Source organism: Centroberyx affinis, unplaced genomic scaffold, assembly GCF_046629955.1.
Source record: "Centroberyx affinis isolate AG114_WGS23_722 - 3 ecotype Tasmania unplaced genomic scaffold, CSIRO-AGI_Caff_v1 ptg004460l_1, whole genome shotgun sequence".
NCBI lineage: Eukaryota > Metazoa > Chordata > Actinopteri > Beryciformes > Berycidae > Centroberyx > Centroberyx affinis.
Genome location: NW_027282125.1, coordinates 28,133 through 55,220, shown reverse-complemented (window position 1 = coordinate 55,220; position 27,088 = coordinate 28,133). Strand labels below are relative to the sequence as shown.

The following is a 27,088-nucleotide window of genomic DNA, read 5'->3' as shown; positions in this document are numbered from 1 at the left end:
CTACGCTGATGATACACAGCTATATGTACCTGTAAAGCCAAATGACCTCTCCCAACTCCTAAATTTAGAGGCATGTCTATCAGAAATAAAGAAAATGGATGGGTTTGAACTTTCTGCTGTTAAATGCTGATAAAACAGAGTTATTAGTTGTTAGGCCAGCCAAATATGGGCATTTGTTTGCGAATTTGAGTGTTAACATTGATGGCTGTATTATTTCTGAAAGCTCAACCATCAAAAACCTTGGAGTGATTTTTGATCCTCGTCTGACATTCCAGTCTCATATCAAGGCTATTACCAAGACAGCATTTTTTCATCTTAGTAATATTGCTAAAATCCGTCCTATTCTATCATTGCGTGATTACTGTAATGCCCTTCTCTCTGGTCTTTCTAGTTGTGCTACTAGAAGTCTTCAGCTTGTTCAGAATGCCTCAGCTAGAATCTTGACAAAGACTAAAAAAATTGATCATATAACACCCATTCTGGCCTCTCTTCACTGGTTACCAGTGCAAGCTAGAGCAGATTTTAAGGTTCTTCTTTTAACTTATATGGCCTTGCATGGACTTGCACCACCTTACTTATCTGAGCTAATTTTACCATATATACACCGGCACACCCTCTTCGCTCTCTCAATGCTGGTCTCCAGGTCATTCCCTCAGCTAACAAAAAATCAGATCAAATTGATTGATTGATTGAGTGTAACAGTAGAGGAGGTTCAAAGGTAATCAGGTGCTTGGCAATGAAGGGACTTGAAGGTGGAAGAGGAGGATCTTTACAGTGATGTGAAAAGTGATTGGTAGCCTGTGCAGATGGACGTTGATTTTATTATTGGTTTTTTTTCTGAGACTGCAGAATCATGTTTGACCTTCCTATTCTGTACGCCTGTGTGGTCATGACAGATTTTTATTGGTCATGGCTGGTCCAAATCAGGCCTGATCGGTAACCAAACTATTGTTAATAAAAATGTTGTATTGTAATGAAGTTTAGATGTCTTTTTTTCTGTCAGACTCCCACTAACAACTAATAGAACTTAGAAGAAAGTTTAGACTAAAATCAAGGTGAAAAATGAAGGGGATGAATACTTACTTGGTTCTATCTGCATTGGATCACAATACATCAGAAGAGTTAGAAACGTTTTTAATCTGTTTCTACAAGTTAACATCCAGAGCAGCATACACCTTTGTTCATACAGTATCTCATTTACATTAAAGTTAGTAGTACAGATGCACATTGTACAAGTAACTCACATGTAGAAGTTAACATGAAAGCATAATTCCAGTAGAAGGCATCACACTGCACATATTACATGGCAGCTTGCAATTTAAGACACAGAGAAGATCTTACATCTTAAGATTGTTGAGCTATATTTCATTCAGTACTAGCCATAAGTTGTAAACGGCCCACTAAAGGAAAACCTGTCATGGCCGTGGATTGTACACTGATGACAGCTTATACAAAGATTGTATACTGACAAACAGAAAACTGATTTGGAAAGAATACATAAAGAAATTGTCAAGTAGTTAAGTCAGTGGATATTAAAGTAGCATCCAAACCGCTCGGGGGTCACTAAGGGGATTTGCAGAAAAATACAATTTAATTTGACAATTATGAAAGGTGTAGTTGAAATATGAAATGTACACAACTTTGAGAAACTTAATGAATGCAAAAATATCAACACAGTATCTGTCCGTCACACCCCATGAATCACTTTAATGCAGAGGTGTGACCCAGTCAACTTTGCTCGAGTCCCAAGTCAGTCTCAAGTCTTGAGGCACAAGTCTCAAGTCAGTCTCAAGTCTTGAGGCACAAGTATCAAGTCTACATGTAGATTACCAAGTCAAGTCCAAGTCAAGTCCAAGTCATTTATGTCAAGTCTCAAGTCTAAATGTAGAACAGCAAGTCAAGTCAGAACAAATCAAGAGTCCAGTATCAATTTAATACCTTAAAGAAAACTAAATATCTAGGACTTTTCAATGCAATATGGTTTTAATAGGATAAAAACGTGGTAAGAGCATCATGAGTTTGATTTCTATAATCAGTTTCAACTTCAATATATTCAATCATTCCATACAAATTGAGAAAAAGAGCTGCAAAGAAGAGATGTTTTACCCGCGTGTAAAAAGTCACTCTGGAACGATATAACAAATAAAGTGAATGCAGTTGGTTAGCCACAAGCGCGATCTAGTGGAGGTAAAAGCGCTGCTATGATATGAGGTGAGCCAAAATGCTGACCATAAATAAAGCCAAAGAGGAGCCTTAACTCCCTTGGAGGAGCAGCAGGAGCCTGACTGAGACACAGGTGCCAGTGTGGGAGGGATGGAGACCTGGTGAAGGTATGAAGCCGCACCCACACCTCTCCACAGAGAGGTTATTACGCACACATGTTTTAGCTGCATTGTTTACATCAAGGCTACGCCACTCAGATATTGGCTCATAATAAGTGTCAGCAAATCCAATGCGATGCAATGCGATTTGCACTGGCGCAAACGTTTAGTAGATCTGGGCCAAGATCTTTTGTCAAGAAATATTTTCAAGTCATCAAAGCAGAAGTCAAAGTCAAGTCCCAAGTCAGCAGAACCCAAGTCAAGTCAAGTCTCAAGTCTTCTCTTCATGCATCAAGTCAAGTCTCAAGCAATTAAAACTGTGACTCGAGTCCAAGTCATGTGACTCGAGTCCCCACCTCTGCTTTAATATCAATACGTTTTGTGTGACTCTAGATTAAAAGGCACTCCGATTTTACTTATATCTTAAATTATACAAATTTCTGTCTTGAAAGGGACAGAAGCCTTCCTGGAATAAGGCTCAAGATGTAGTCTACATAATCAAACCAAATATAGTGTAACCCAACATGCATCTTCTCCTGGGTTGGTTTGTCTCAATCTGCTTCGCTCCCTCACCTCCACACCACAGGAATAGTCTATTTTTAGTCATACCATGGCCATTTTAACCCATTAAGTTAATCAAAATACCCTATAAACCAGCTTGCCATTAAAAAGGATGAGTCAGATCCATTAATAAGCAAGCTAAAGATCAACGCAAGAAAGAATAAACTCCAGTTTTTTAAAGGATTCCCTCTGCTGTCTCCAGATGAACAATCCCCTCCATGGATATGTTTTTATGTCAAAGTGCAGATGGTGACATTCCCTGCTTTGCGTCCTCTTGAGAAAAACAAGACATCATTTACAGTAATTGTCCATTCAGTCAATCCGTCAGTCTGCTGGTACTCACTGTTGTGCACATTCTCCAGGTTGGTCAGCAGTTGCAACGCCCGATGTTATACCTTCTCTTTTTTGCTCTATAGGTACCTGAAAGTTAAGAAAAAGGAGTTGAGAGGGAATTGCATAAACTAGAGGTTTTCAACCATGTGGCATCAGGGCTATGAGTGAGCAGGTTTTCCTTCCAACCAATCACTACAGCTGTCATTTTACTAAATAGACACCCTTTCTGGTAGGGCTGCACAATATATTGTATTTTTTATTGTCACTGCGATATGAATTTCTGACTTATAGTGGCTAATGTATAGCAGTGTTCGTCACTAGGGGGAGACGTTGGCATATACTAAGAATGTATGATTTTTACCTTTCATTTACTTGTAGTCAGTGACTAATGCTACAGTAAATTATTATCATATTATTATCATCAAGAATGTACATGTGAAGGTAATGTGTTTTTATTGACATGTATGGCAGACATTTATTGTGTAATTCAATATATCACATTTTGAAAGGGAAGAAAGTATCTTTTAATAAAGAGAGGAAGAACGCCTGAGATACAACGACAACGTCTCCTTTCTCATCTCTCCACTTATCCTGTTTCTACAGGTATTAAACACAGGAGTAAACACAGCAAGGTAACTCTTATTTTGAAATTCCATCTTCCATTCACAGGAAAAATCGCATTTTTCATAACAAGTGGTTACACAGTCATGAATAAGTTACATTGCGGGGGGAGAGAGACATCCTCAGTTGTAAGCAGCCTTGATGTATCTCTCATTCTGTATTTTTCTTTCTAGTGAATTGTGTGGGTTGCCATGGAATTGCTCTTCAGGGAGAATACATTCTTACTTTTCTATGTGGATAAAACTAGACAGCTGTCATCCATGGAGGAGAAGGGAATACAGTGCGTGAGGAGCCTGCTTAGATCGCCCTAAACCTATCCTCCATAAAATCAAACTAGCTTGTACACATCCATTCACAACTTCACCTCACAGATTTCTTCACCGGTTATCGCTGCTCTTCCTCTTTTACTTCACAGCGGCTATTCCATTCTATTCGGGTGTGGAGCAAGTTAAAGACTGTGTTGCATCCTCTGATCTGATCGACAATGTTTTTGTTGTAGACCTAATGGATTTCTGCAGACTGTGCCTAACTATGTGCCAAGTCTGGTGATTTTTCATGCATGGGAAGGCAGTTTTAGTAAGATAGAATAATAATAATGCATACAAATACAACAGGGACTGGCAGTGGAGCTGCTGCTGGCCCCTAATAATACATATATTGTCCCTAACCCTTAATGATATGTTTGGAAAGTAAATACCTGAGAAAGATGATTACTGTGTGTGTGTGTGTGTGTGTGTTTTCATATTTTTGTATTTGTATGCCCATTCACTGAGAGCCAGATGAAAGACATCCACAACCAGTTTGTCCAAGCTGCTGACCTGGTAAAAGTAGTGAGATTTGTAGTTGATCCATTTCTTGACGTCTGTCCTGTCGCCCACGGAGAGCGATCTCACAGTGGCGTCTGACGCCGACGCTGCTGGCATGTCGAACTCCACCTCTAGGTGGCGATGTAAGGACTCCGGCACCTCCCGGTCTGAACCCAGCTCCAGGCGACAGAAGAAGGTGTGCGGATAACTTAACGCTGAATAAAGAAAGGAAAGAGGTGAAAAAAAAGTCCTGAACCTAAAAAGGAATAGTTAATGCAAAAATTGAAATTCTACTCATCCTCATGCCAGTTGAAACACAGATGAAGTTTGTCAGGCCATACAACACACAGGGAGGTTGCCAGCACAACTCACAGCACACAAAGCACATTTACTCAGCATCATGGTGAGTGGTGATGGTGGTAGTAATAACAGCAGTAGTATTATTTTTGTCATGGGGTGTCAAAGGTAGTATTAGTGTTTGTTTTTTTCGTTTTTTTTAATTATTATTACTCTATCTCCCATCCACGTTATAGACCTCTTCCTAGTCTGACAATGTGGGACACAGGCAGGCGTGTGAACACACACACACACACACACACACGCACACGCACATGCGCACGCACACACACACACACCAGATCAACACAATACCCGACAACTAATGTCACTTTGCTCTCTTGTTTTCTGGCTAGACTTTTATTAATTGTCCTGTCCTGTATTTATGGTTTTGTTTTTCACGTGTTGTCCTGTCAATGTTTTGTCTTCTGTCTTGCAATAAAAAAATAAAAAAATAAATAAATTGGGTCCTGAACACTGGCACGTCTAAACAACAAATGATGTCTTTCCTAGGGCTTGCTGGCTACTGTTGCCCCTGGATTCGTGATTATGCGGAGATCTCCCAACCACTGTATGACATCACACACGGTGGAAAACATTTGGCCATGACTGACTCTCTGACGTGGACCCCTGATGCTGAAAACGCCTTTAATGACCTCAAACTCGCTCTCTCTAGCTCCCCATGTTTGGGTCTCCCTGACCACAACAAACCTTTCAATTCATGTCAGCTGTTCTCATCCAGTCTCATGGTGACAAACAACGCCCAATTGGCTATTACTCTAAACGCCTCTCTACACGTGAGAGAGCCATGGTGGCCTGTTTAAGAGCTGTAGCAGCCACCACTGAAGCTGTATTAGCCACTTCTGATATTGTTGCTATGTGTCCAATCACTGTTCATGTCCCTCATGCTGTTCATTCACTCATTCTCCCAGCTAAAACAGCACATCTCACTCCTGCTAAGATACTACATTGGCAGAATGTGTTGCTAATGTAAAGGGTTAAAAAAAAGACGAAGATAAAACAGTTCATGGAGTATAAAGTTAAAAATTTGATATGCATTATAGTGTGTAAAGGGTTAAAATGTTATTATAGCTCATAGTATATAAAGGGTTAAAAAGACAAAGATAAAACAGTTCATGGAGTATAAAGTTAAAAATTTGATATGCATTATTAAAATGTGAATTTAAAAAAAGATTAAGATTTATGAGAAGATAAATAGACACCCCTTAATTTTTTGGTTTTAGGCTAAGGAAATGTAATTTCATTGTACATTCTCTCATCTATCTCGAGCGTATCTCATTAGGTCACTAGGGGGCGCGCGGCGCTTGGGAGGTAAACAAAACCACTGAGACGCACCACCACAGAATAAATCCTGCGGTCAAGCTTAACACAAGCTTCTGATGTGTGGCTCTTGTTTTCGAACTACAGGGATTTATCCTCACACACACCCTCCTGGCCACCATTAGGTCACGGGGGCAACATTAACTATGTCTCATGTCAGTCTTAAACGCTGCACTGTCCTCAACCCCTCAACTCTCCTCCCCACAGCTGAGGAAGGAGAACCTAACTCCTGTCTGGAGGTTGTGGAAACCACATCAAAGCCATGTGAAGATCTTGACATACCCCTTCCTAACCCTGACTCTTTGTAGATGGTTCAGGTCACTACCGTTTCTGTTTACAAATGTCAGGCTCACACAGGTAACACTGACCCTGTCTCACAGGGAAATGCTGTCGTGGATGCAGCAGCTAAAGCAGCCGCCCTGCATTGTAAATAGATTGTGGTATGCACCAGGTTTTTCAACCTTTGCTGAAAATGTTTGTAAAAAGTGTGAAATTTGTGCTACTAACAATGTTGGCAGAGGCACAGACATGCCCCTGTCTGCACATCCAAAACCAAAACCAGAAGGCCCCTTTGAACGTTTGATGATGGACTTCATTGACCTCACCCTATGCAAAGGCTACAAATATTGCCTAGTGATAGATATGTTTTCAAAATGGCTTGAGTGTTTTCCTTGCAGAAATGCCACTGCTGTCTCAGTAGCGAAACCACTGCTGAGAGAAGTGATTCCACCATGGGGACTTCCATCCAAATTGACTAGTGACAATGGCTCTCATTGTGTAAATGGTGTAATCCAGAGCCTCTCAGAAAGTCTGCAGATAAATCTGAGAACACACTGTGCCTACCATTCAGCCAGCGGAGGTACAGTCGAAAGAGCTAATCAGACTCTAATAACCAAGCTCACAAAGCTAATGGCTGAAACACAACTGCCATGGGTTAAGGTCCCCTGGCACTGATGTTCATGAGAGGTCGCCCACACAAAACAACTGGACTCTCACCATACGAGATACTCACTGGGTGCCCCATGCGGATGACTAACACACCTTTTCCCCAAAACAGGTTGACCCTTACTGATATGGCTGATGACATGTTGCAATATTGTTGTGCTCTTAATGTTCTGAAGCTCATCTCTCCTAAGGTAAAAGCTGCCCTACCTGAGCCGACATCAGCACAACTCCACAACATCCAACCAGGGGACTGGGTGGTAGTAAAGTACCTAAGAAGAAAGCACTGGCACCAACCCCATTGGGCAGGACCGTCCCAGGTGCTGCTGACCACTCCCACTGCAGTCAGAGTGGCTGACTCACTATGCAAACTTATGAGTGATAGTCATTACAACCGTAACAGGACTGACTATATTGAATGTAGTAGAACGCGCCCTAACATGGACCCCGAGAGTAATATTGTCCTCACTTCCTAAAAATTCTTAGTTTCATAGTTCGCTATACCTGACCTCCCTGATCTTTATCCTGTCCCTGATTGGATCCCAGGTTCCCCTTATGATGATGATGATTTGAATGATAATTCTTCTGTTTGAGTTTTTGCTTGGCTTTTGCATATTTTTCTATATTATATTTTCATTGCCACATGAGTGTCATGCCTTATGTCCTATTGTCATAATGAAGGATGAATAGTTTAGGGACGTGTGATTGCTAAACTTACATATGCTTACATATGCTGTGAAATGTATCCGTGTGTTTTTTATATTCCCTAAGGAGGAGACCTCTAGGTGAACTGTGTGTTTGTCCCACCTGGCAGGTGTCTGGCACAATGTGCTTATCTCAGCAGACTTAGCAGAAAATAGTATGTTTACTCCCATGGAAGTGGAAGCTTTAACACGTCAAAGGGAGAAACATTGTGATACAGATCCTGTATCTTGCAACCCCCACCCATGCCTTTAAGACTGTTTCACTGTATAAAAGCTGTAACTTTGACACTCCCTTTCAGAGAACTACTGACACTGTTATGTACTTCTCCCATGCTGTATGTAATAAAGAAATGATTCATCACATCTACATTGAATTATTCTTCTGAAACTTAGCAACTCTCTTAAAAATTTAGAAGAATTTCCCTCACAAGGCACAGCAACAGCGCTGATCCTTTGCTTCCCAAAAGAACTGATTATTTAAAAAAAAGGTAAAAACTTGGAACATCTTCAAAAAATATGTGGGAGCGGTGAGGGTTGCTAAGCAACGTACAGACTCAGAGTAGAATCCCGCTGTCAGTAGGTGATGCAAATTATATGTGCTGAAGTGTGTAGCTTGTTGCTAGCAAAAATACTAGTCTAGACAAGAAAACGGTTACAGAAATCAAACGGACTCAGTGCCATTACAGACATAAATATACGGACTGAATTTGAAAATCCTGCATTAAACGTAGACTGTGACAGAGACGATTATGTGAAACCCCATTCATTTTCCCTACGGAGAAATCGCTATGGAACCCTGAGCCATATTTGGGCAAGGCTGATCACATTCGACTTGCGAGGTCTATTCTTGGATTTGATTACCATTTTTATTTTGTCATTTTAATTTGTGTACTCACCAATCTTATATAGCCCATTCAACAATTGTTTGTTGTAATTTGTAACTTTTGCCAATCCCATTTTTTATATTTATGTTTATATATTTTTAAAATATTTATTTTTCCATATGGAACTACTACTGCTGCTGCTGCTACTATTACTACTGCTGCTGCTGCTACTACTACTACTATTACTACTGCTGCAACCACTGCTAAAATGGTAACAATACACTTCAGTGGATGTTTTTATCCAAGCAAGTGTACATATTTTCATATGGGTGCCCCATAAATGATAAAACCTCAAACAGGTACATGGGTTGCTTGTGTTGAAGTGTTGATTAGGGTTTGACCAATGTTTTTAAGACAGACAACAATATCTATATTTTTGGACTGAAGCCTGCCAATAGCCAATATTCACTGTCTCTAAATTTGAAAATGTTTATGCCCATGAAAAAAAAAAGACAAGCATTCAGTTTTGTTCTTGTCAGGGTAGAAAAGCCTCTGTAACAGTATTTAGACCACAGAACAATAAAACTATGACTCAAATTGTTGATGCCAAGGTCTACAATGCCATAGGTTTCACAGAAAAATTATTAAGATTGTTCATATATTGGTCCAGTGACAACCAATATTTTTCTACTAGTCTCTTCTGACAGCCACAGCTGTGGGATGTGTTTTGATGGACAGAAATGGTGGTTTGGCACTTCTGGCCTAAAACCAGAACTGAAAGTAGCTGAATCGAGTATAAAGATGCCTTAGGCTGACCTCAAACACAGGAAGACACGTCAGATATCACAATCTTAAGTGTTCTTTTTATTTCCTCTCTATCTGCACTTACCATATGAGACTTTCCCATCAGTTGATCATCCTAAGAAGTAGTATTTCAGTCAAGAAAAGTATTATCTTGCATTAACATAAAATATAAAGGACAGAGAAAGAGATGAGGTTTCCTGACTGACTGAACACAAAAAGACATAAGGCAAAATGAGAGGGAGAGAGAGAATAGGGGCAAAGCCAACAGACTGCAAACAAAAGAAAGAGAAGAGAAAGAGTGAAAATGAAATGCAGGCTTGGCAGTGGTGTATAGGAAAATAAAAAGGGGCAGGGGACTAAAGAAAGGGGGATGAGGCCCACAATAGCCTGAGAAATCCTTCTAGGTTTGTGAAGTAACTAATGGTGACAGCTATTGCTTTGTCCAACCAATGGGAGCACAGGACAGGCAGCCATGCCGACGGGCTTTTAAAATGCCTGAGGGCACATGGACTCTAACAGAGACATACCAAACCACAGACACACGTTAGAGTTTGACCGATATATCAGCTCAATACTGTCCTTTTATTATAAAGGAATCCGGTCTAGTCTGTTATGATGATATGATGCAGTTTGATTGATTACATATTTATTGTAGAATTGATCAACACTACACTGTCTATGGGAAGGGCTTAACCTGAATTGATTATATTGCAACATTTTTATCAAATTCCACACAACTATGCATGATTATTTTTATTATTATGGATTTCAAAGGAGAGTTTAAGTGTCTAGTGGTCTGAATGCTGTTTCAGAGGCTTTTCTGCTCTGCTAAGAATACAATTATGGGGGAAACACTGAATAGGCCTTTTGCCGAAGTGTTCTTAATACCTTAGCAACCATACCCAAGGCCAAGATCACTGACAAGTTAGCGCAAGGTATTTTTTGTGCTGTGGTGTGCTTTTATTAATTGCTTTCGCAATACGCAAATGACCAAAAGGGGTGGGAGTAAAGGGAAAAGGTTAACGCTAATAACGACCCCGTATTTCCCGTTTATGAATGAGAAAACACCCTAGCATGCTGGTATCTGCCCCAAACTCATCATCGTCAAGATCATTCCTGACATGAGTGTAAAATAAAGACACCAACATGAATCTGTCTTAGAGCTAGCTAAAAGAGCACCACAGGCAGAGAAGTCAAAGGTCACGGTGATGTGAAAGCCCATCCCTCATTCCATTAGACATTCCTATGAACAAGCAACTGGTACAGTACTGAAAGGAACAAACATATATTTTACCAGAATTTTTGTCCGGAAGTCGGTTTATCCTCCAAACCACAGCTTTGAAGGCTTGCTCGTATTTAGCCGTCCCCAGCGTGACCCTCATGGCTGGTTCTGCCCCTGAGGTGGTTGCTGTGCCGAAGCTGGCGCCCTTATTAAATAGGGCCTTGAGTGATTTCTCCCCCATCGGCCCTTCCCGACGGAAATTCTTCACCCAGATCTCAGGAATGGGATACCGCACCTGGGAATTTCCAACACAAGTCACTCTCAGCAATCACATTGCTACCAAGAATGTGACTGCATTAGGGATGTTCACAAAAAATGTATGGTTTGTTATGTATCATGTAGATTAACCTTAACAGCTTAAACAACTTTTTGAATTGCCTCATCCCAGCCGGTTAGCCCAACTGCGCAAATGACCATGAAACCGAAGTGTAGGGCTAATTGCAAAAAAGCATTACTCCGGAGCACTTGGACATACTGATCTTTCTAAATAAAAAAATTTAGGAAACAGGCCTATAACAGTTAACCCCACCCGATTTGGTCCACAATATGCCTTTTTAATTTCCGTTGGGAGTTTGGAAACGTTATTTCGGACTAGTCGGACTAATATGGGAATATGAGAATGCGAGATGAGAATGCGGCAGGAATTTGCGAGCCGTAACTCCATTGCCTACATAGACCAGTAATGTAGCCTTGGGGGGAGGGGTGGGAACATTGATATTTGATCATTAACTTCAGTGCAAATCAATCAAGTTTTTTTTAAAATGTGCATCCCTAGACTGCATGATTTGCTGTGACCAGGGTTTCCACTGTAGCCCTGATGTCAAATTCCTTTACCTTTCCATAGCAAAGTCTGAGCACTTCCATGACCTAAAAAGGTTTTTCAGTCTGGTCTCTGCTCAAGCTGGGCTCAAAACCACCATCTAATCAAATTAATGTGTGAAACAAGTTGGATATTCCTATAAATGTAAAATTCCCTGATATTCCCTGACTTCCCCAGACAACTAATCATATTCCCTGACTTTCTGTCTGGAATACACACCTCAAAATGCCATATAACAGAAATTCCATGATCAGCGGGAACCCTGTGTAATGTTAAAGCAAAGTTTATAACAGTGTCAACTGTTGAAAGATAAACAATTGGGAGCCTTTCGAAAATACAGTATAGTCACAAAGTTTTTTTTTTTAGATGAGATTTAACTTAAATCTTTTCTAAAGACCCAAAGCCATTAACAGAAAGAATAAAGACTGAGTGCTGCTGCAACCCAAGAATGTCCAGATCATTTCTTACCGCCACGTTCTCACAGGGGATCAGGTTCAGTACATCTCGGTTGGACGAGAAGCCTCGCGACATGAGTAGCCAGGACTGGATAGTGACCTCTGCACCTTTGATGCAAGCTACCGTGCGGAGCGTGAAGGGGAGGGTCTTCTCAGCAAAAGCCGTGCGGAAACGTAGCAGCTCGAAGCGTCGGCAAGGTGGCGGTGTGAACGTAACGATACCGGATGAGAGGAACTCCAGCTCGTCCGCGTGCTCGTCATGAAGTTTAAGGTCGTGGAATCGGATCCAGCGAGTGGTGGTGTTAGGAACGATGTCATGCCTGGAAACCACTTCTTTCCCTTTGAGCTGGAAGAGTTAAAAGTAAGTCATTACAACAGACATTAATGGTTTAATAAACATGTTTAGCTTGTTATAGACTTCATGAGATTCTTCCAACTAGCAATGCAATGAACCCTTGCATCAGCTATCAATAAATTGCACACAGGGTCCAAAATTAACACCCACAGAGCGCCAAATTATGGTTAAATTTGTCTTTGGTGGATAAATCAATAAGGATCATCCACCACACTGGCTGGTAACTTTTTGAGATGGAATATTTAACAGTACTGTGTAAATAATGCAAAACCAACAGTGCAATCCAACTGTATATCTTCTACTCCTCTCTAGGGGTGGGGGATAATCAATTCTTAAGATGCATCACAATTTATTCCTTAACAGCTCTACATCTATGCAGATAACTCAATAATCACATTTTTAAAACTTAATCACAACATTATGTCTGCCCCTTTCATTTTTTAAGACTGGGCTGTATAACCTGACGGCTAAACCAATTGGATGGTCCTATGTGAACAGACGTAATACACATGCGTCTGCTGTGAGAGATCACTGAACAACTAGTGTGGAGGGAAATCTGTAAACAAACCAGTAAATGAAATTAGTTTTCACATGAACCGGGGCGTGTGCAGATAAATCAGGATATGTGGGAATTTTTGGTGAGCTATTTGTACATTTACCACATCACTGGTAAATGTACAAACTGACCGGTCCATGTATATTACATGTACCACACTTTGGCAATAATACAAATTGATACCACAACATTGGATAATGTACAAATTGACAGGTACTTGGCACATTGACATTTTTTCTGTGACATACATTTTTTGGCCTAGTAAAAAAATATTCTTTTCATTTTTTGTAGACAGTGTAGAAAAACCTTTGGCATCTTACCTGGACATCATTCAGTCCAAGTTGGCATCTGGGGAATCCTGAGAGGAAAGCGAGCACATGGACTCGTGTGATCACCAACTGCTTCAAAATCCTCCCATCTCCCTCTGCAACAGTTCCATAAAACTCATCCCTCACCTCCACTTGGACTTCCTCCTCTGAGGGTCCACCCCCTGTTGGTGTGATTGGCCCAGCTGACCCTGATACTGCAGCATTAGCTGGCAAATGCCTTAGCAGCTCAACCAAAGAGTATCTGAAGCTCAGGTAATCATGGTAACTTGTGGTGGCAAGCTTGACCAGCTGCTCTCGAATTGGCTGGTGCATGATGGGTGACTTGGGTTGGATACGACGCTTCTCGCGGTATTGGACCAGGTCCACACTGATGGTGTGGACCCTGCTGGTCTCCTCATAGGTCTGGAGCCTGTGCTCAGAGACTTCATGTTGGGGATCCAGTTGGAGGGTCCGGAAGGGCTTGTCCAACCCCTGTTCATAGAAAAGCTGCAGGAGGCCCTCATCGGACAACCGAACATAGATGGGCCCCCAGTGACGCGATGACATGATGTTCTTCTTCTCTGGGATGCGGAGGAGCATTGGCCAGCCCTTCTGAGCAGTCATGTGATTGGGTTGGTAGGGGCTTTCGAGCATCTCTGGTCCCTCCTCTCCCTCCACCTCATCTTCATCCAAAGTGTCATCTGAAAGGGTTAGACTCCCTGGGTCATCTGGATCCGAGATCTGGAGGTTCTTCAGCTGTTTCAATTCCAGTCTGTTATTCTGAGGATTGTCGTGGATGACTGCCCCAGCCTCACCTCCTTTCTCTACCTCATCAGAGTGCTGAAGCTTAGAGAAGAGCAAATCAGGCTCCTGCTTGACTTGGGAATCTTGTATTTGGGGAATAAGCAAGCTGAAAGGAGAACTCTCCTGGTGACAACCATTAGTTTGGACCCATGACTTCACTTCCTGTCTACTATCAAAATAAGAGCTGAAGGGGTTAATTAGGGAGGGTTTAATGTCACTGAAGTCCTCATCAAAGAATGGGTTCTTCTTTGAGTAGGGGTTGCTGTTGTGAACCAGCGGTTCAAGCTTGTTTTCTGGAGAGCCATCTGGAATGAGTTCTAAGAGATGACACTCAAAGCTGCCATTTTGGGTTTTACTCTGGTTCCAAGTGGGAGGGCCAACTAAGTTGCTGTTGGTGTCTTGGAAGTGGCTGACATTGTCCAGTTTTATGCGGGATGGCTGTCCCGGAGGAGGGATGGGGGCTGTGGGTTTCTCGTCTTCATCAAAGGTTACCCAGGTGGTGAAGCGGCTGACAGGGATAGTTTCTGGCTGGCTGATGGTCCGCTTGGTGCTGGAGATCCAGTTGATGGAGTCCATGTCTACGCGTTCATCCTCTGGGAAGACCAATGAGTCTGCCAAGACAAGAGGCACATCATTATAGGGTGCGGTCCAGCAATGACATTTTTTTGTCGGCATGGTTCGTTGGCTGCAGTCCCACTATGTAACTGTACTGTAATGGTTTTTGAATGTGGTTTTGGATTGATGCCGTGTGTGTTTTGTAATGAGATAATCTTCACAAATCAACACTGCTTTTATGAGTTTTAAAGCATAAATGTAATCAATATTAGTAAAAGCTAATGCTAGGCTAACCTGTGAAAAAATGAACTACAACAGAGGTCGCACTTGTTCAGTGTCACAGCTAATGGCTTAGTTACACTAGCTAATTTAAAAACCTTCAATTAAAAAAACATACAATTAGAAGAAACACACAAATTGGTAAATGGAAAATTTATGCACATTTATATATTAAAGGGTACAATGGAATATCATTCAATTGAAAAGAGCAGGAGTACTAGAGCTTAGAAGCTTTAAGCCGGCCTATTCAGCATAATAAGGAGATGATGTTGCGACAAACCCACTGTCGTTCAATTTCTAAGACAATTAGCAACTTACTTTACTATAGCACATAAAAACTTCAAAATTCACAAATAGGATGTTTAATCATTTACTTTATCTCACAGAATGAAACATGAAACTATCTTAAGCTTGTTTTAACCACAGACCTTATTTCAGGCTTTTAACCAAAGCCCCATTCAAATCATAATCACTTTTCAGCCGAGGGAACCCATGTCTCAAAAACACTAATTCACTTCTGGGTTTTCGTACTCAAAACTTTTCCACTTTCTTTTGATAGGGTTATTTAATCCATTTATTTATTTTCAGTTCATTCAGTTCCAAATTTGTGTTGCTGTGATGTGTTCCACCTCTGGTGCCTCTCAGTTCTCAAATTATAGTAAACAAATTGCTTTTAGGATATCATAATATCTGATCTAACAGAGGTTGAACTACGGCATTTTACTATGGGCCCAGATTATGGATGGACTGAGATGGGGCCGTATCCACAAACATTCTGAGAATCCTCTCAGAGAGCTCTTATCTAAGCCTAAAACTTCCTAGCAAGGAGTCCTAGCTTAGGAGTGATTTAGAAAAGTTCTCAGAGTGACTCTGAGCAAGGAATGGACAAGAACTTTTATCTTAGTGAGGAAGTGTGGTTGACCCCGTTGCTAGGTATGATGCTCTCTTTTGGACGCTGTCAGTGGTTGATCAAGAAAAATCAACACGCCTCTTTTTGTCATCCAGAATGAACACAAGGAATCACACAAGATAAAACACAATTTACTCGATATTAACGCGTGGTTTGCTTACACTATAAAAAAAAAATAGAGCTGATTGGACAAAATCTTTGAAAACCGTACGAACCGTACTTTTTAATACTTGTACGGTCCACAAAGGTTGACGCATTACGCCTTCATTTGGGTGGATGCAGTAATGTTATTATACTTTACTAATTTGATATTAAGATTTGGTGAAAATGGCGCAAGACTTAGTAGTATTAGTATTAGACTATATTGGCAAGCCTATATGAATAGGATTTTTGAACAAGAGTATATTGTCGATGATGCGGACATGTGTCCCCATCAGTGACCAGATAATACAGAGAAAACTCGCTATATCCATGGCTGCTGTCTTGTCGGCGAACAAGGTGCGCACGTCCAGTGGGAATTAAATAGGTTGTGTCACAATATGAGTCTGTGAAGGAGCTGTGATTGTGTGATTATTCTAATATCTGGTTGCATAGACCTAAATCACTGCTGCACTGTTTGCCTGTCGCTAAATAACTTAACATTGTGATAACTAATAATAATAATAATAGCATTAATGTGTCTTTTCTGTGTCTTTCAGCCATTTTCTCCTCTCCTTAAGAAACTCCTAAGCCTCTTAAAAGTCCTCCTCTCTACTCTTAACAGTTTCAATAGCTTTTATATTTACTAGGATTTAGACTTACTTTTAAGGGGAAATTCTTAGAAAACATCATCACTCTAAGAATTTTCTTAAAATTTCACTGCTAGGACCAACTCTTAGTACTAGGAAGCTTTGTGGATACAGCCTCAGATGTCAGATGGCATTCAGACAAAGCTACTGGAACACACGCACACAGACCTGAGGTAAGAAATAGTGTTATAACACATATATTCAAATATAATTTCTAAATTAGAAAACACACACACAAAGGCTGATGATAGCCATGTATCCTGGATTTGATATGCTCATTAGGATTGCCTACAGAACATACAATCAGGCTCTATTTCCACTGTCTCAATGGCCAAGTAAGTTTGTGGCCTTCAAACAATTCTACCCAGAGTTGACTATTCCAGAATCTCCATTCACCAAAAGAGCTGGAATATCACATGGCAATTCAAATATCACCAAGATTCACAAAGTGCTTTGGACATTAATTTGCAGCATAGAGATTTCAAAATAGGTGGCTTCTCTTTGGTTAATAAATTGATGCTATAATGAATGAGGAAAGACAAATGGTTAACCATGGTTTAACACAGTTAAACAACTTGAAATTTAAGAAAATGTTATATTAAAGTTTTGGCCAGAGAATGGACTACAAATTTAAACTGCTAGAATAAGCCAAAGACAGTGGCAGACAATGATAATGGTGCACTGTTTTGTGCTGGATTTCAAGTTAAGATATTTCTGACTTGACCTGACAAGCCTGGCTGGGTTGTTCTTTATCTAGCTTGTACATAGCAAAATTATAAAATAGCAGAGGGCTTGCCAAGTGAGCAAGGGTGTTCTCTTGTTTTCCACTGGCTTATGGGAAAACAACAAGCCAAATTTATGAAACCAAGGCAGGTCAAAGCAGAATGGCTGTTACCAGGGATGTAATCATTATGCTGCTAAACCAGTGCCTCACTACTACTACTGTGGTGCCTGGCTTGACAAGTCTACTCATGTTAAACCCTAGATTGAGGAGAATGGAAATTTACAGCAGTAACTAGCCTGCCAAATGGTAGAGCTTATCAGAAAAATGAGTCAAGTCTGACTAACTGGCCACTCAGATGCATATCAAACCATACTCAAACATACTTGTATGTACATGCATTCACACCCTTAGCACACCATGATTTGGAGGAATGGGAAGGTTGATTGGCAGAGGAGGTTTCAAGGGATAATTAAAAATTCTGACTCTAGGAAGCTGAAGCAAGTGTTAAGTACCAGGTTATCTGGTTATTTCTCACCAAGACAATGAAGAGCAATAACATATATGAGGAGGAGAAAAAATGTTGAGACAATCCTGTCACCTCACTTTCCTTTTTCAGTTCTCTTTTTCCCCACACCTCAGACATTTCCAGTTAATGTGAAACTATTAGATACACCAAGGCTTTCCTTGTGCAAACAGGTTTAACTCTAAACACACCTCCTGCCCTTGCCCTGCCCTGTCAAACAAAAACACCTAACCACAAAAAAATGTGTACATATCCATGCTATCCGTGCACACAACCACACACACCAAGGCCAAAAGACAACGATAAAGAATAGAACAGAAGGAAATTCACTGGAAGATGCAAAGAAGCAAGGTGGGAGTGTGTGAATGTGTTTTATTCCAGGCTCATGTGCAAAGCTCTGTATTGGATAAAAAGGGTAGAAGTCCCTCCTCCATCAGGTTGGTAGCAATGGCAAGTCTCATAAACCACTCCGCATAGCCAGAGGGATTAAGGGCTTGTCCAAGCTTGTAGACGACCCACATGTCTTATTTTTTCCCACCTCTTTTCAATTCAATATCTTTTTCCCACTAAACCGTTTTGTCTCATCCCTTCTTCTCCCATTTCCCATAACTCTTTGCCAACTGTCTCTGTTCTTACCTTCTTCTGTACGCTTTTTCCTCTTGTTTCACTTCTCCAACACCCCTCTCTCTTCGTCTGCTGAACAATCTGTCAACCTTTTAATCTTCCTGCCCTTTAATCTGCCCCTCAGCGCCTGCCTGTCTGTCTGATAGCTGATCTATCTGCATGTTGCCTCTTGCAACCCCTGCCTCTTTTTGCTCTGAATTCTACCTGCATAAGGACTTCATGTTGTTCAATCTGATGCTTCCTCTTCTTTCTCTCCTCTCCCCAGCATCTGTCGGGTAAAAGCCCACTAGAAAAGATTTTACCACAATTGATGATTCCCACACAATTTAAAAAAAAATTGGCTGTAAAGTGTGGCTTGAAAGGCAAAATGTGTGCTTATTTCAAGAAGCATACTAATACTTAAAGAGTAACTTAACACCAAACCCAAATCTATGTAAATCCTTGCATTTAAAGGTAACTAGAACAGATCCTATACAGGCCCACAGTGAATGTTCAATTAAAGGTCCCATATTGTGGACGGGATTTCCCTTGCCTCTTTGATTATAAAGGAGTTGGATGGGCTATCTGAACATGGTGAAAGTATCAAAACGCACAGTTGCCAACTAAATCCACACAATCCATATTAGAAACCCAAGCCCCTAAATGAACTGTTTGGACTTCCATAAGTTTAATGATACACTAACATGGAGTTGTTGAAAAATTTCTGACACGTTTCAAACGAAGACCAGACCAAGACCCATACCTGTTTGATGCTCATTGTTGCTTCCCAAAGTTTCCTCCGTAAACTCCGCCCAGCCGACCCTCCCTGTACCAACACGGCAGTTGGTAGCCGTTGTCATGGTCAGTGTGTGTGTGTATCTTTCTTCACCAGTGGATTCCTGTCATTTCTGGAGCTGTGGAGGAGACAAAAGAAAACATACGCTCTTCTAAAACAAGGCAACAGTAAACATGTTTTCCCCCCACAAATGATGCGGTCCCTCTCTGGGCCAATCAGTACCAAATGGCTTGTGGTATTTAAGTAATTGGTTAGTGGAATTAGGTCGTTTACTTGATAACCGTGTGACAATGCATTGAATTGAGCTCAACACAAGCGCTGTCGGCCTGTCAAAGATATGCGGTTGTTTTTTAACAGACAAAATAGCTTAATTCAAATGCTTGATGAATCCAACACTTATCAGAAAAACAATTAACTTACATCTCTCTTCTTCTCTTATTTAGAACACAACCTATGAACAAGTGTTGTCATTTGTTAGGAGCACTTGGTTTGAAGCAACGTATGTCCCTAATGAACAGAATCGTCATTTAGGAATGAGATCGCACAGAGGTATGAATTTTCATTCCATTGATCGTGCAGCCCTAGAGCTAGCTAATGAATATTTGTCATTGACATTCATAGAGTACGTTCATAAGGTTTCCAAATATTCCTTCATGGGACACTTGGTAAAAACTATCTCTTCATTGTCATTCCTGGAGGCTAGATCCAGCGTTACTCTCCGATGCTAGTTTTTGTGAGTTTGTATCCCAATCAAACGATTTCTTTCTGGAAACCAATAAGACCCCCGACATATCCCCGTCCCTCCTTTGGGAAACCTTTAAAGCTTTTCTCAGGGGGAAGATCATTTCTTATATGGCACACGCTAACAAATGTCAAAAGCAGCGTCAGGAGGAATCAGTAGACCTAATAGCAGACCAATTGCTGTCAGTTTCACCTGTATCTTAACATATATATATATATATATTAATATATAATTTATGGTAATTATATCAGGTTTACATTGTCATGTCCACTGTGCCATAAATAGTATACATCTAAATTAAATGTTGTGTGGAGTATTGTAGTCTTGTATTGTATTGTCCTGTTGTACTGTGGTCCAGAAGTATCGAAATTTAGTTCATCTATACACTGTGCACTGTATATGGTTGAATGACAATAAATCTGCTTGCCTTGACAAACTACCAAGTAGGAAATTTGTTTTTCCGACGTATACGCTAGAGCGCATGTGAACCACCATTCCTGCAGCATGCACCATTCCTCTCTGTCGCACTCAGAAACACACACAATGACCCAGATTTTGCTCCCCTCCCGCTCCCCTCCCTCTCTCTTGAGGATTCTTTCTCTCCGTCCCCTTGGTTGGACTAACACACCCTCATTTATGACTGACTGCTTGTTGTTGGCCTGAGCAGGCCGATGTTCGGTTTCAGTTACACCCACATAACACTTAGTTGTTATTTCTACAGAGCCTAGGAGCGGCCGCCTCTTGCTTCATGGTAACAAATCATTAGAAGGAATACTTCACCCACAAATGAAAATGGAATCATTATCTACTCACCCCTACATCAGTCAAAACTCCATTGAAGTTCATAGGACCACCGCACACACTGGTTGCGAGCAGACCCTACAGTAGGAAGTGAAGTCCTCCACCAGAGCACTGTAGGGCACGTGACCAGAGCATTGTCAGTGAGGAAAATAGGAGATAATAAGGTCAGTGGGCTTTTGGACCCACAGTGCAATTGTTTGGCTACAAAACACTTGGATTATGCTGCACAAGCTGACATGGGCGTAAGTAGGCCTAGTTAATGACCAAATTTGAATTTTGGGGTGAACTATTCTTTTGATACTGATATAAAACATGCACTTGGGCTGCATATAAAGTGTGCAATTAAGGATGTAACAAAAGTTGGTGACACGAAATTTCACGATACAAAAACGATACAAAAACTTTGACGATATGCAACAAGGAAAAATCTTCGCAATTTCAGCTGCAGTCTAATAAGAAATGCCATTCAGCATGGTCTTCTGCATTGTTTGAACATTGTTTTAAAACACACAAGAGTTTTAGCTCGGTGGGCCCAGCTGAACTCACTGTTGTGTAGACATAGTAGGATATAACATGGACACAGGAACAAAGTGAAACTGAGGACACGCCCATCAAGTTTTAGCCTAAGTCTGCACACACACTGCACCATGAACAACCACATCACAATGAAAAACTCTTTGTACTACTTTTCTAGTGAGACAATTCCCTGGTTGTGCAGATGTACAGTACATTTTACTTCAGTCATAACTGTCATTTGCTCAAAATATTGTAATATTATCAAACCGCGAACCCAGTACCGTGTATCAATCCCAACTGTGGGCAGAATGTATTGTTACATCCGTAGTGAGAACAGATATAAAATCTGTGTATGTAATAAGTTAAAATGTAGAGCTGTTTCTGAGACATGGTGATGGACAGCTCTACGTGTTGGTGCAAATTCTTCACGTCAAAAACATCCCTCCAGTCTGCATGATGGTAGAGCCCATCAACTATCAATATCCTTGTCAATGGTTTCTCATTTACATTTTTTCCAATTACGTCGTATCAAATTAGAAAAGCTGAATGAAAATGTCAGCACTTGAAGTGCAAAATGTTTGTCAATACAGGAATTAGCCTATGTGATAAACAGCAATTGAAACACATTTCTTGAATAGCCTAAATAATGATGTCGGCTTGGCAAATGGTTCAATCTCATTGTGCAACAGTAGAAAGGTGGATTTGGATTTTCTGAAATCTTGTTCTGTAAAATATCTGTCCACCACGACCTACAGAGATGTGTTGCTTCTAAATATAAGTCTCAATCGTGATTGTATGACCATTAGTTGGAACATTAGAATATCACCAAGTTAATTAATTTGTTTTCATCTTCAGATGGACCTTTAAAGTATTACAAGCAGTGGTGGCATCCCAGTGTTTCCCACCAGTCTAGAGTTGGACAGGAGACGCTCAGCCTATTCCAGTTGTTACCATCTAAAATGTATCAGTTTAGAAAATCTATTTACCATGAGCCCTCCTACAACTGTAGTGGTTTCAGCAAAAAGACCTACTGGAAATAACTGCACTTTTTACCTGAAATGGGGGTATCATTACAAAGAGTGGTGAATAATAGGGATGGAGTACTTTACCCAAACTGGGTTGCTTTCAATTCAGCAGTTTGTGCAAATGTCAACTATACTGTGTCAATTTGGTGTGGTTTTACACTGGTCTGTTTGGTCAAATCCAGTCACTTTGAGAGCAGTCTTGTAATTTTCCTTCAGGAAGTGGACAATAAATTATAATTACTGTCATTGTACTTCTGTTAGTCTTTACTTTGTAACAGTCATGGCAACAAATGTCTTACTAAACATTTGCAAATGTTTAATGAATGTTATTTGCTGCAACTTTATCATCAAATTATTTGTTCATCATTTCACATGCTCCCTAGGAGGTTACATGTACACTACATTAGGTACTGTTTTACAAATTAGCAAAAGTATTTTTGACTTATAAATCAAATACAAAGATTTAACTAAAGTCATTACTAATGATGTACTAATTTGTTATAAATTATTAAACCTGCACTAAGCGATTTCAGACCCTATAACCAATCCTGAAACTAACGTGTGCTATGTGGAGATTTCTGTGTTTCACCTCTTCTCTAAAGCTTGTCAAAACACAGACCGACCTAGCTTGTCTCCTCCCTTTCTGTTGAACAGCGGCACTCTCCTCCCCCCATCCCTGAAAAAAATTCTCACAATGGCGGAATCGATAAAGCGAGCGAGTAAACTTGTTCAAACACCCTGCAGATTGAGGATCATTTCCTCAATAACACCGACCCCCAACACATGTGGCACGGTATTCAGACCATCACTGACTTCAAGAGCAAGAACACCTGCTCAGCACCTCCCTCCCTGACAAGCTTAACAACTTCTACCCTCGCTTTGACAACGATTACAGGGAGCCAGCCACCAAGGCCCTGCTATCCCCAGACGTGCTCACACTGTCCAGGGTTTCCCATACATAGACAACTTTGTGGCGGCCCGCCACAATGTCTGCACTGACCACCACAATGTTTTTCCCACTATTTAACTGTAGCACTGCGTGTAGCGCATTGATTCACTCAGCCCCTAATTACTCCGCTCTCGCTCTCCCTCGCTCTGTCTCTCACCGGACCCGTCTGTTAATAAGTCTATTTAATATTACAAAAATATTTTCAAAGAAGGAAAAACAGAGTAGATAATGTAACAGGCTAGTAATTTAACTATGTAATAAAGATACAGGTGAAACTGACAGCAGAGAGATGTAGCAGGGCAGAGGGTCAGAAAAGCAGATTTCTCTGTAAAAGGCCTCATTTCTATTCTTCTGTACCTTGTAGACAAAAGCAAGCAACAAACAGAACAGTGTAGCACTGTAGCACTGTTTCTATTTTTAAGTTATGTTATCTTTGACACAAAGTACTTGAAAGGGAGCACTTTTGATATATACAGGTTAGTTATTTGTTTGACAAATGGAACTATTTAAAATTGAATACATTAGATAATTTTCAGTCATCCAGGTAATGGGATCCTTTATTGATAATAGCCTATATATAGGCAATATAAGAGAATACAAGAATAAAAAGGTAAATGATATTTGTTTGACAAATGGAACTATCTTACCCCCCCCCACCCCCCGCCGCCAACCAACCTACCACCACCAATAGATTTCAATTCTGTGGTAAACACTGCTGTCTACTTATGACATAAGCTCTACACAGAGATCTACACAGAGTGACAACATTAAATTAATCGCCAACTATTTTGATAATCGATTAATCGGTTTGAGTAATTTTTTTAAAGAAAAACAAGTCAAAATTCTCTGATTCCAGCTTCTTAAATGTGAATATTTTCTGGTTTCTTTCCTCCTCTATGACAGTAAACTGAATATCTTTGGGTTGTGGACAAAACAAGACATTTGAGGACGTCATCTTGGGCTTTGGGAAACACCGATCCACATTTTTCACCAATTTCTGACATTTTATAGACCAAACAACTAATCGATTAATCGAGAAAATAATCGACAGATTAATCGACAATGAAAATAATCGTTAGTTGCAGCCCTACTGCCGATGGTCCCTACATGCCTCAAAACAACAACCATCGTTCCTGTGCTGAAACAACCTACAATGGCATGTGTAAATGACTATCGCCCCATTGCACTCAACCCCATTATAATGAAGTGCTTTGAGAGACTGGTCCGGGCCCACATTAAAAACTCTGTCCACTGTGGCCACACTCAACCAACACCACCGCTCAAACAGCAGTTACCCAGCTGAACACTGCCATCCACTAACTCTGCCCCTACACACACACACACACACACACACGCACCACACACACACATAACTCACCCATACTTCACTCACAGCTGTTTTGCACTACTGTTTTTTAAATAACGTGCCTCCTCATGTCAGATTTTTACTTTGTAGGCTTTATTGTATTTTTTTTAATTTTAAATATTTATAAGACACAATATATTGCTGCCCAGGGTATTTTATTTTATTAGATCCTTTTACATTGCCAGTTGATATACGGTAGGTCCCAGTCCACTTTTCGTTGTATGTGTACTCTATAATGACAATAAATTTGAATTGAACTGAATAGAATTGAGAGAGACAGAGAAAGAGAGAGCGAGATAGAGCACTGAGAAATGGGTTGTTCTGTCCAAACCACAGGGCCAACATTGACTCCAGGGCCAAGCTACACACACCCCAGACGTCTGACAGTGAATGCCCAGCGATGAGACATGCTCTGTGTGTGTGTGTGTGTGTGTAAAAGAAGATTAAGATGCTTTAATTTGGATGTAACTAACATTTAAGTTACTTTATTATGAATGTGTATCACAAATATTAAATCAGTTTGCAAAAATGACAATTTTCCAAAAATGTGAGTTGCCCTTGAGCAAGGGCAACTGCTCCACTGGAGCTCGGTGCCCACCAGCAGAATACTGTGGTTGTACTAGGCAGCTCTCAACTGTCAACAGTATAAGACTGTACAACCTTTCCTGGATAAATAAACGTTAAAAAGTAGACTACTATCGATGTTTTCTTGAGTCACGAAATGCGCAGTCTATTCACTTTACTCATGGTTATACGAGTGGCCCAAAGACTGTATCCTCCAGGCTCCCAGGCTCCAGGGAACCTGTTGAGTGACAGCCTCGACACGTCCCGCTTCCTTGTATGGACAGACCGCAACAGAGCCCGTTTAAAAATCTGTCAATTCAATGCGCCCGTGCTTACTGACAAACACAAATACATGTAAAACACAAACGAAGACATTTTCTGTATCATTAGGCTCCACTGGAAAATTCGGCGTAAGTATAATCCTCCAAGCAGCACTTACTTCAATTAAATTCCAACGTTACGAATTGTTTCACCTGTTCGGAACATCATCTTACACCAAAACAACTTTAACCATACTGAGTCTGGTCCAATCCTAAAAGTAGATATTTGATTGAAATCAAGTGGTGTTCGGTGGGTTATCTCTATGCCGAATTTACTAATGTATCCTTATCATTCGTAAAACGTCTAAAGTCATGTTCTACGAGGTATGTAAGTCTGACGTTAAGGAAGGAATCTCGAAATTTCAAGATTTTTGAACGGACTTTGGTACATCGTTTTTTCCACAGAGAACAGGACATGTCGGGGCTACAATTACACCTAGTAGTTTGCTGAGCTGTCTGAAATCATTGCAGTCAAAACAGAATGTCGCCTAACTCTGAAAACCGACGGGACATACAGACCATGAACATTTAGCAACGTAAAAAATAAAAAGTAATGTTTACGTACCGACTCAATGTAGCTCTATATTCCTGCCAACCACAGTGTAAGAATGAGGGAAGACCCGCCCGACCGGCCCATAACGCAGGACTGAACAAGCAACCACGAGTTGTTGTTATGGATTGTGATTGGTCAGAGTTGAGCTCTAGATTTGCATACAGTGAAACTTGGGTTGAACAGGCTGATTATCAAATCCAAGAATAAATCGAAATTTGTGTGGAGAGCGTTCTTTCCGGGAGAGCTAACTTCTCAAGGAAACAAGCACAGAGAACGCATCTTTGCTGTTTGAGTATTTAACGTTGCAACGCCAACATAACAGGTGCAGGTGTTTATTTCCCTATCAGTATATTGCACGCTCTGTACACGATAGTTTGGATCGAGTGGCAGTGTGTCCCACGTGTTGCTTGGATTAAAAAAAATACCTTAAATACAAAATATGACTTAAAGAGTTTTTGTGTATGATCAGATAGTGTTTAGTGATAAACAAATGCATTGATTACATGATTTGTGTGTTTTTCTATTTTGTTTTATCATGTAGTAGCTGTACTCTGTACCTTTAAAACAGCTCGTCCGGCTAAATATAATAAATAAATATATCTCCCTGCTAAAAAACAAACAAACAAAAAAAAACAGCTTAGTCCAGTTTATGATGGTCATGCTGTCTGATGTTTGGAGCAGCCCAGTGGTGTAGTTGGGAAGTTACCGGACATCAGTTACGACAGCCATATAAATGAATCCAAGTTACTGAAAATTAGTAATTAGTTACAGTTACTTCCCTCAAAAAGTAATTGAATTACTTTACCAATTACTGCATAATAAAAGTAATTAGTTACTAGGGAAAGTAACTTAGTGTTGCTGTGGCACAGTGTGGGACAAGACAACTGTCAAATTTTATCTA

The 27,088-nt window shown here is 40.5% G+C and overlaps 1 protein-coding gene across 4 annotated transcripts; it reads right to left on the bottom strand.

Moving 5' to 3' along the window:
* Positions 1–1,143: 1,143 nt before the first annotated feature.
* Positions 1,144–26,225, bottom strand: ston2 (stonin 2). Of its 4 annotated transcripts, none has more exons than XM_071544092.1 (8): positions 26,200–26,225; positions 20,907–21,005; positions 19,319–19,469; positions 13,382–14,784; positions 12,164–12,496; positions 10,888–11,110; positions 4,655–4,857; positions 1,144–3,302 (listed from the first exon to the last, which is right to left on the bottom strand). In XM_071544092.1, the coding sequence occupies exons 3-8, from the start codon at positions 19,413–19,415 to the stop codon at positions 3,222–3,224; spliced, it is 2,340 nt and encodes a 779-aa protein (XP_071400193.1). In that variant the 5' UTR covers positions 19,416–19,469; positions 20,907–21,005; positions 26,200–26,225; the 3' UTR covers positions 1,144–3,221. The 4 variants fall into 4 exon arrangements, with proteins under 4 accessions (XP_071400193.1, XP_071400194.1, XP_071400195.1 ...); XM_071544093.1 differs by having other exon boundaries at positions 20,913–21,005; positions 26,200–26,224; XM_071544094.1 differs by lacking the exon at positions 20,907–21,005 and having other exon boundaries at positions 26,200–26,217.
* Between the last annotated feature and the right edge of the window lie 863 nt (positions 26,226–27,088).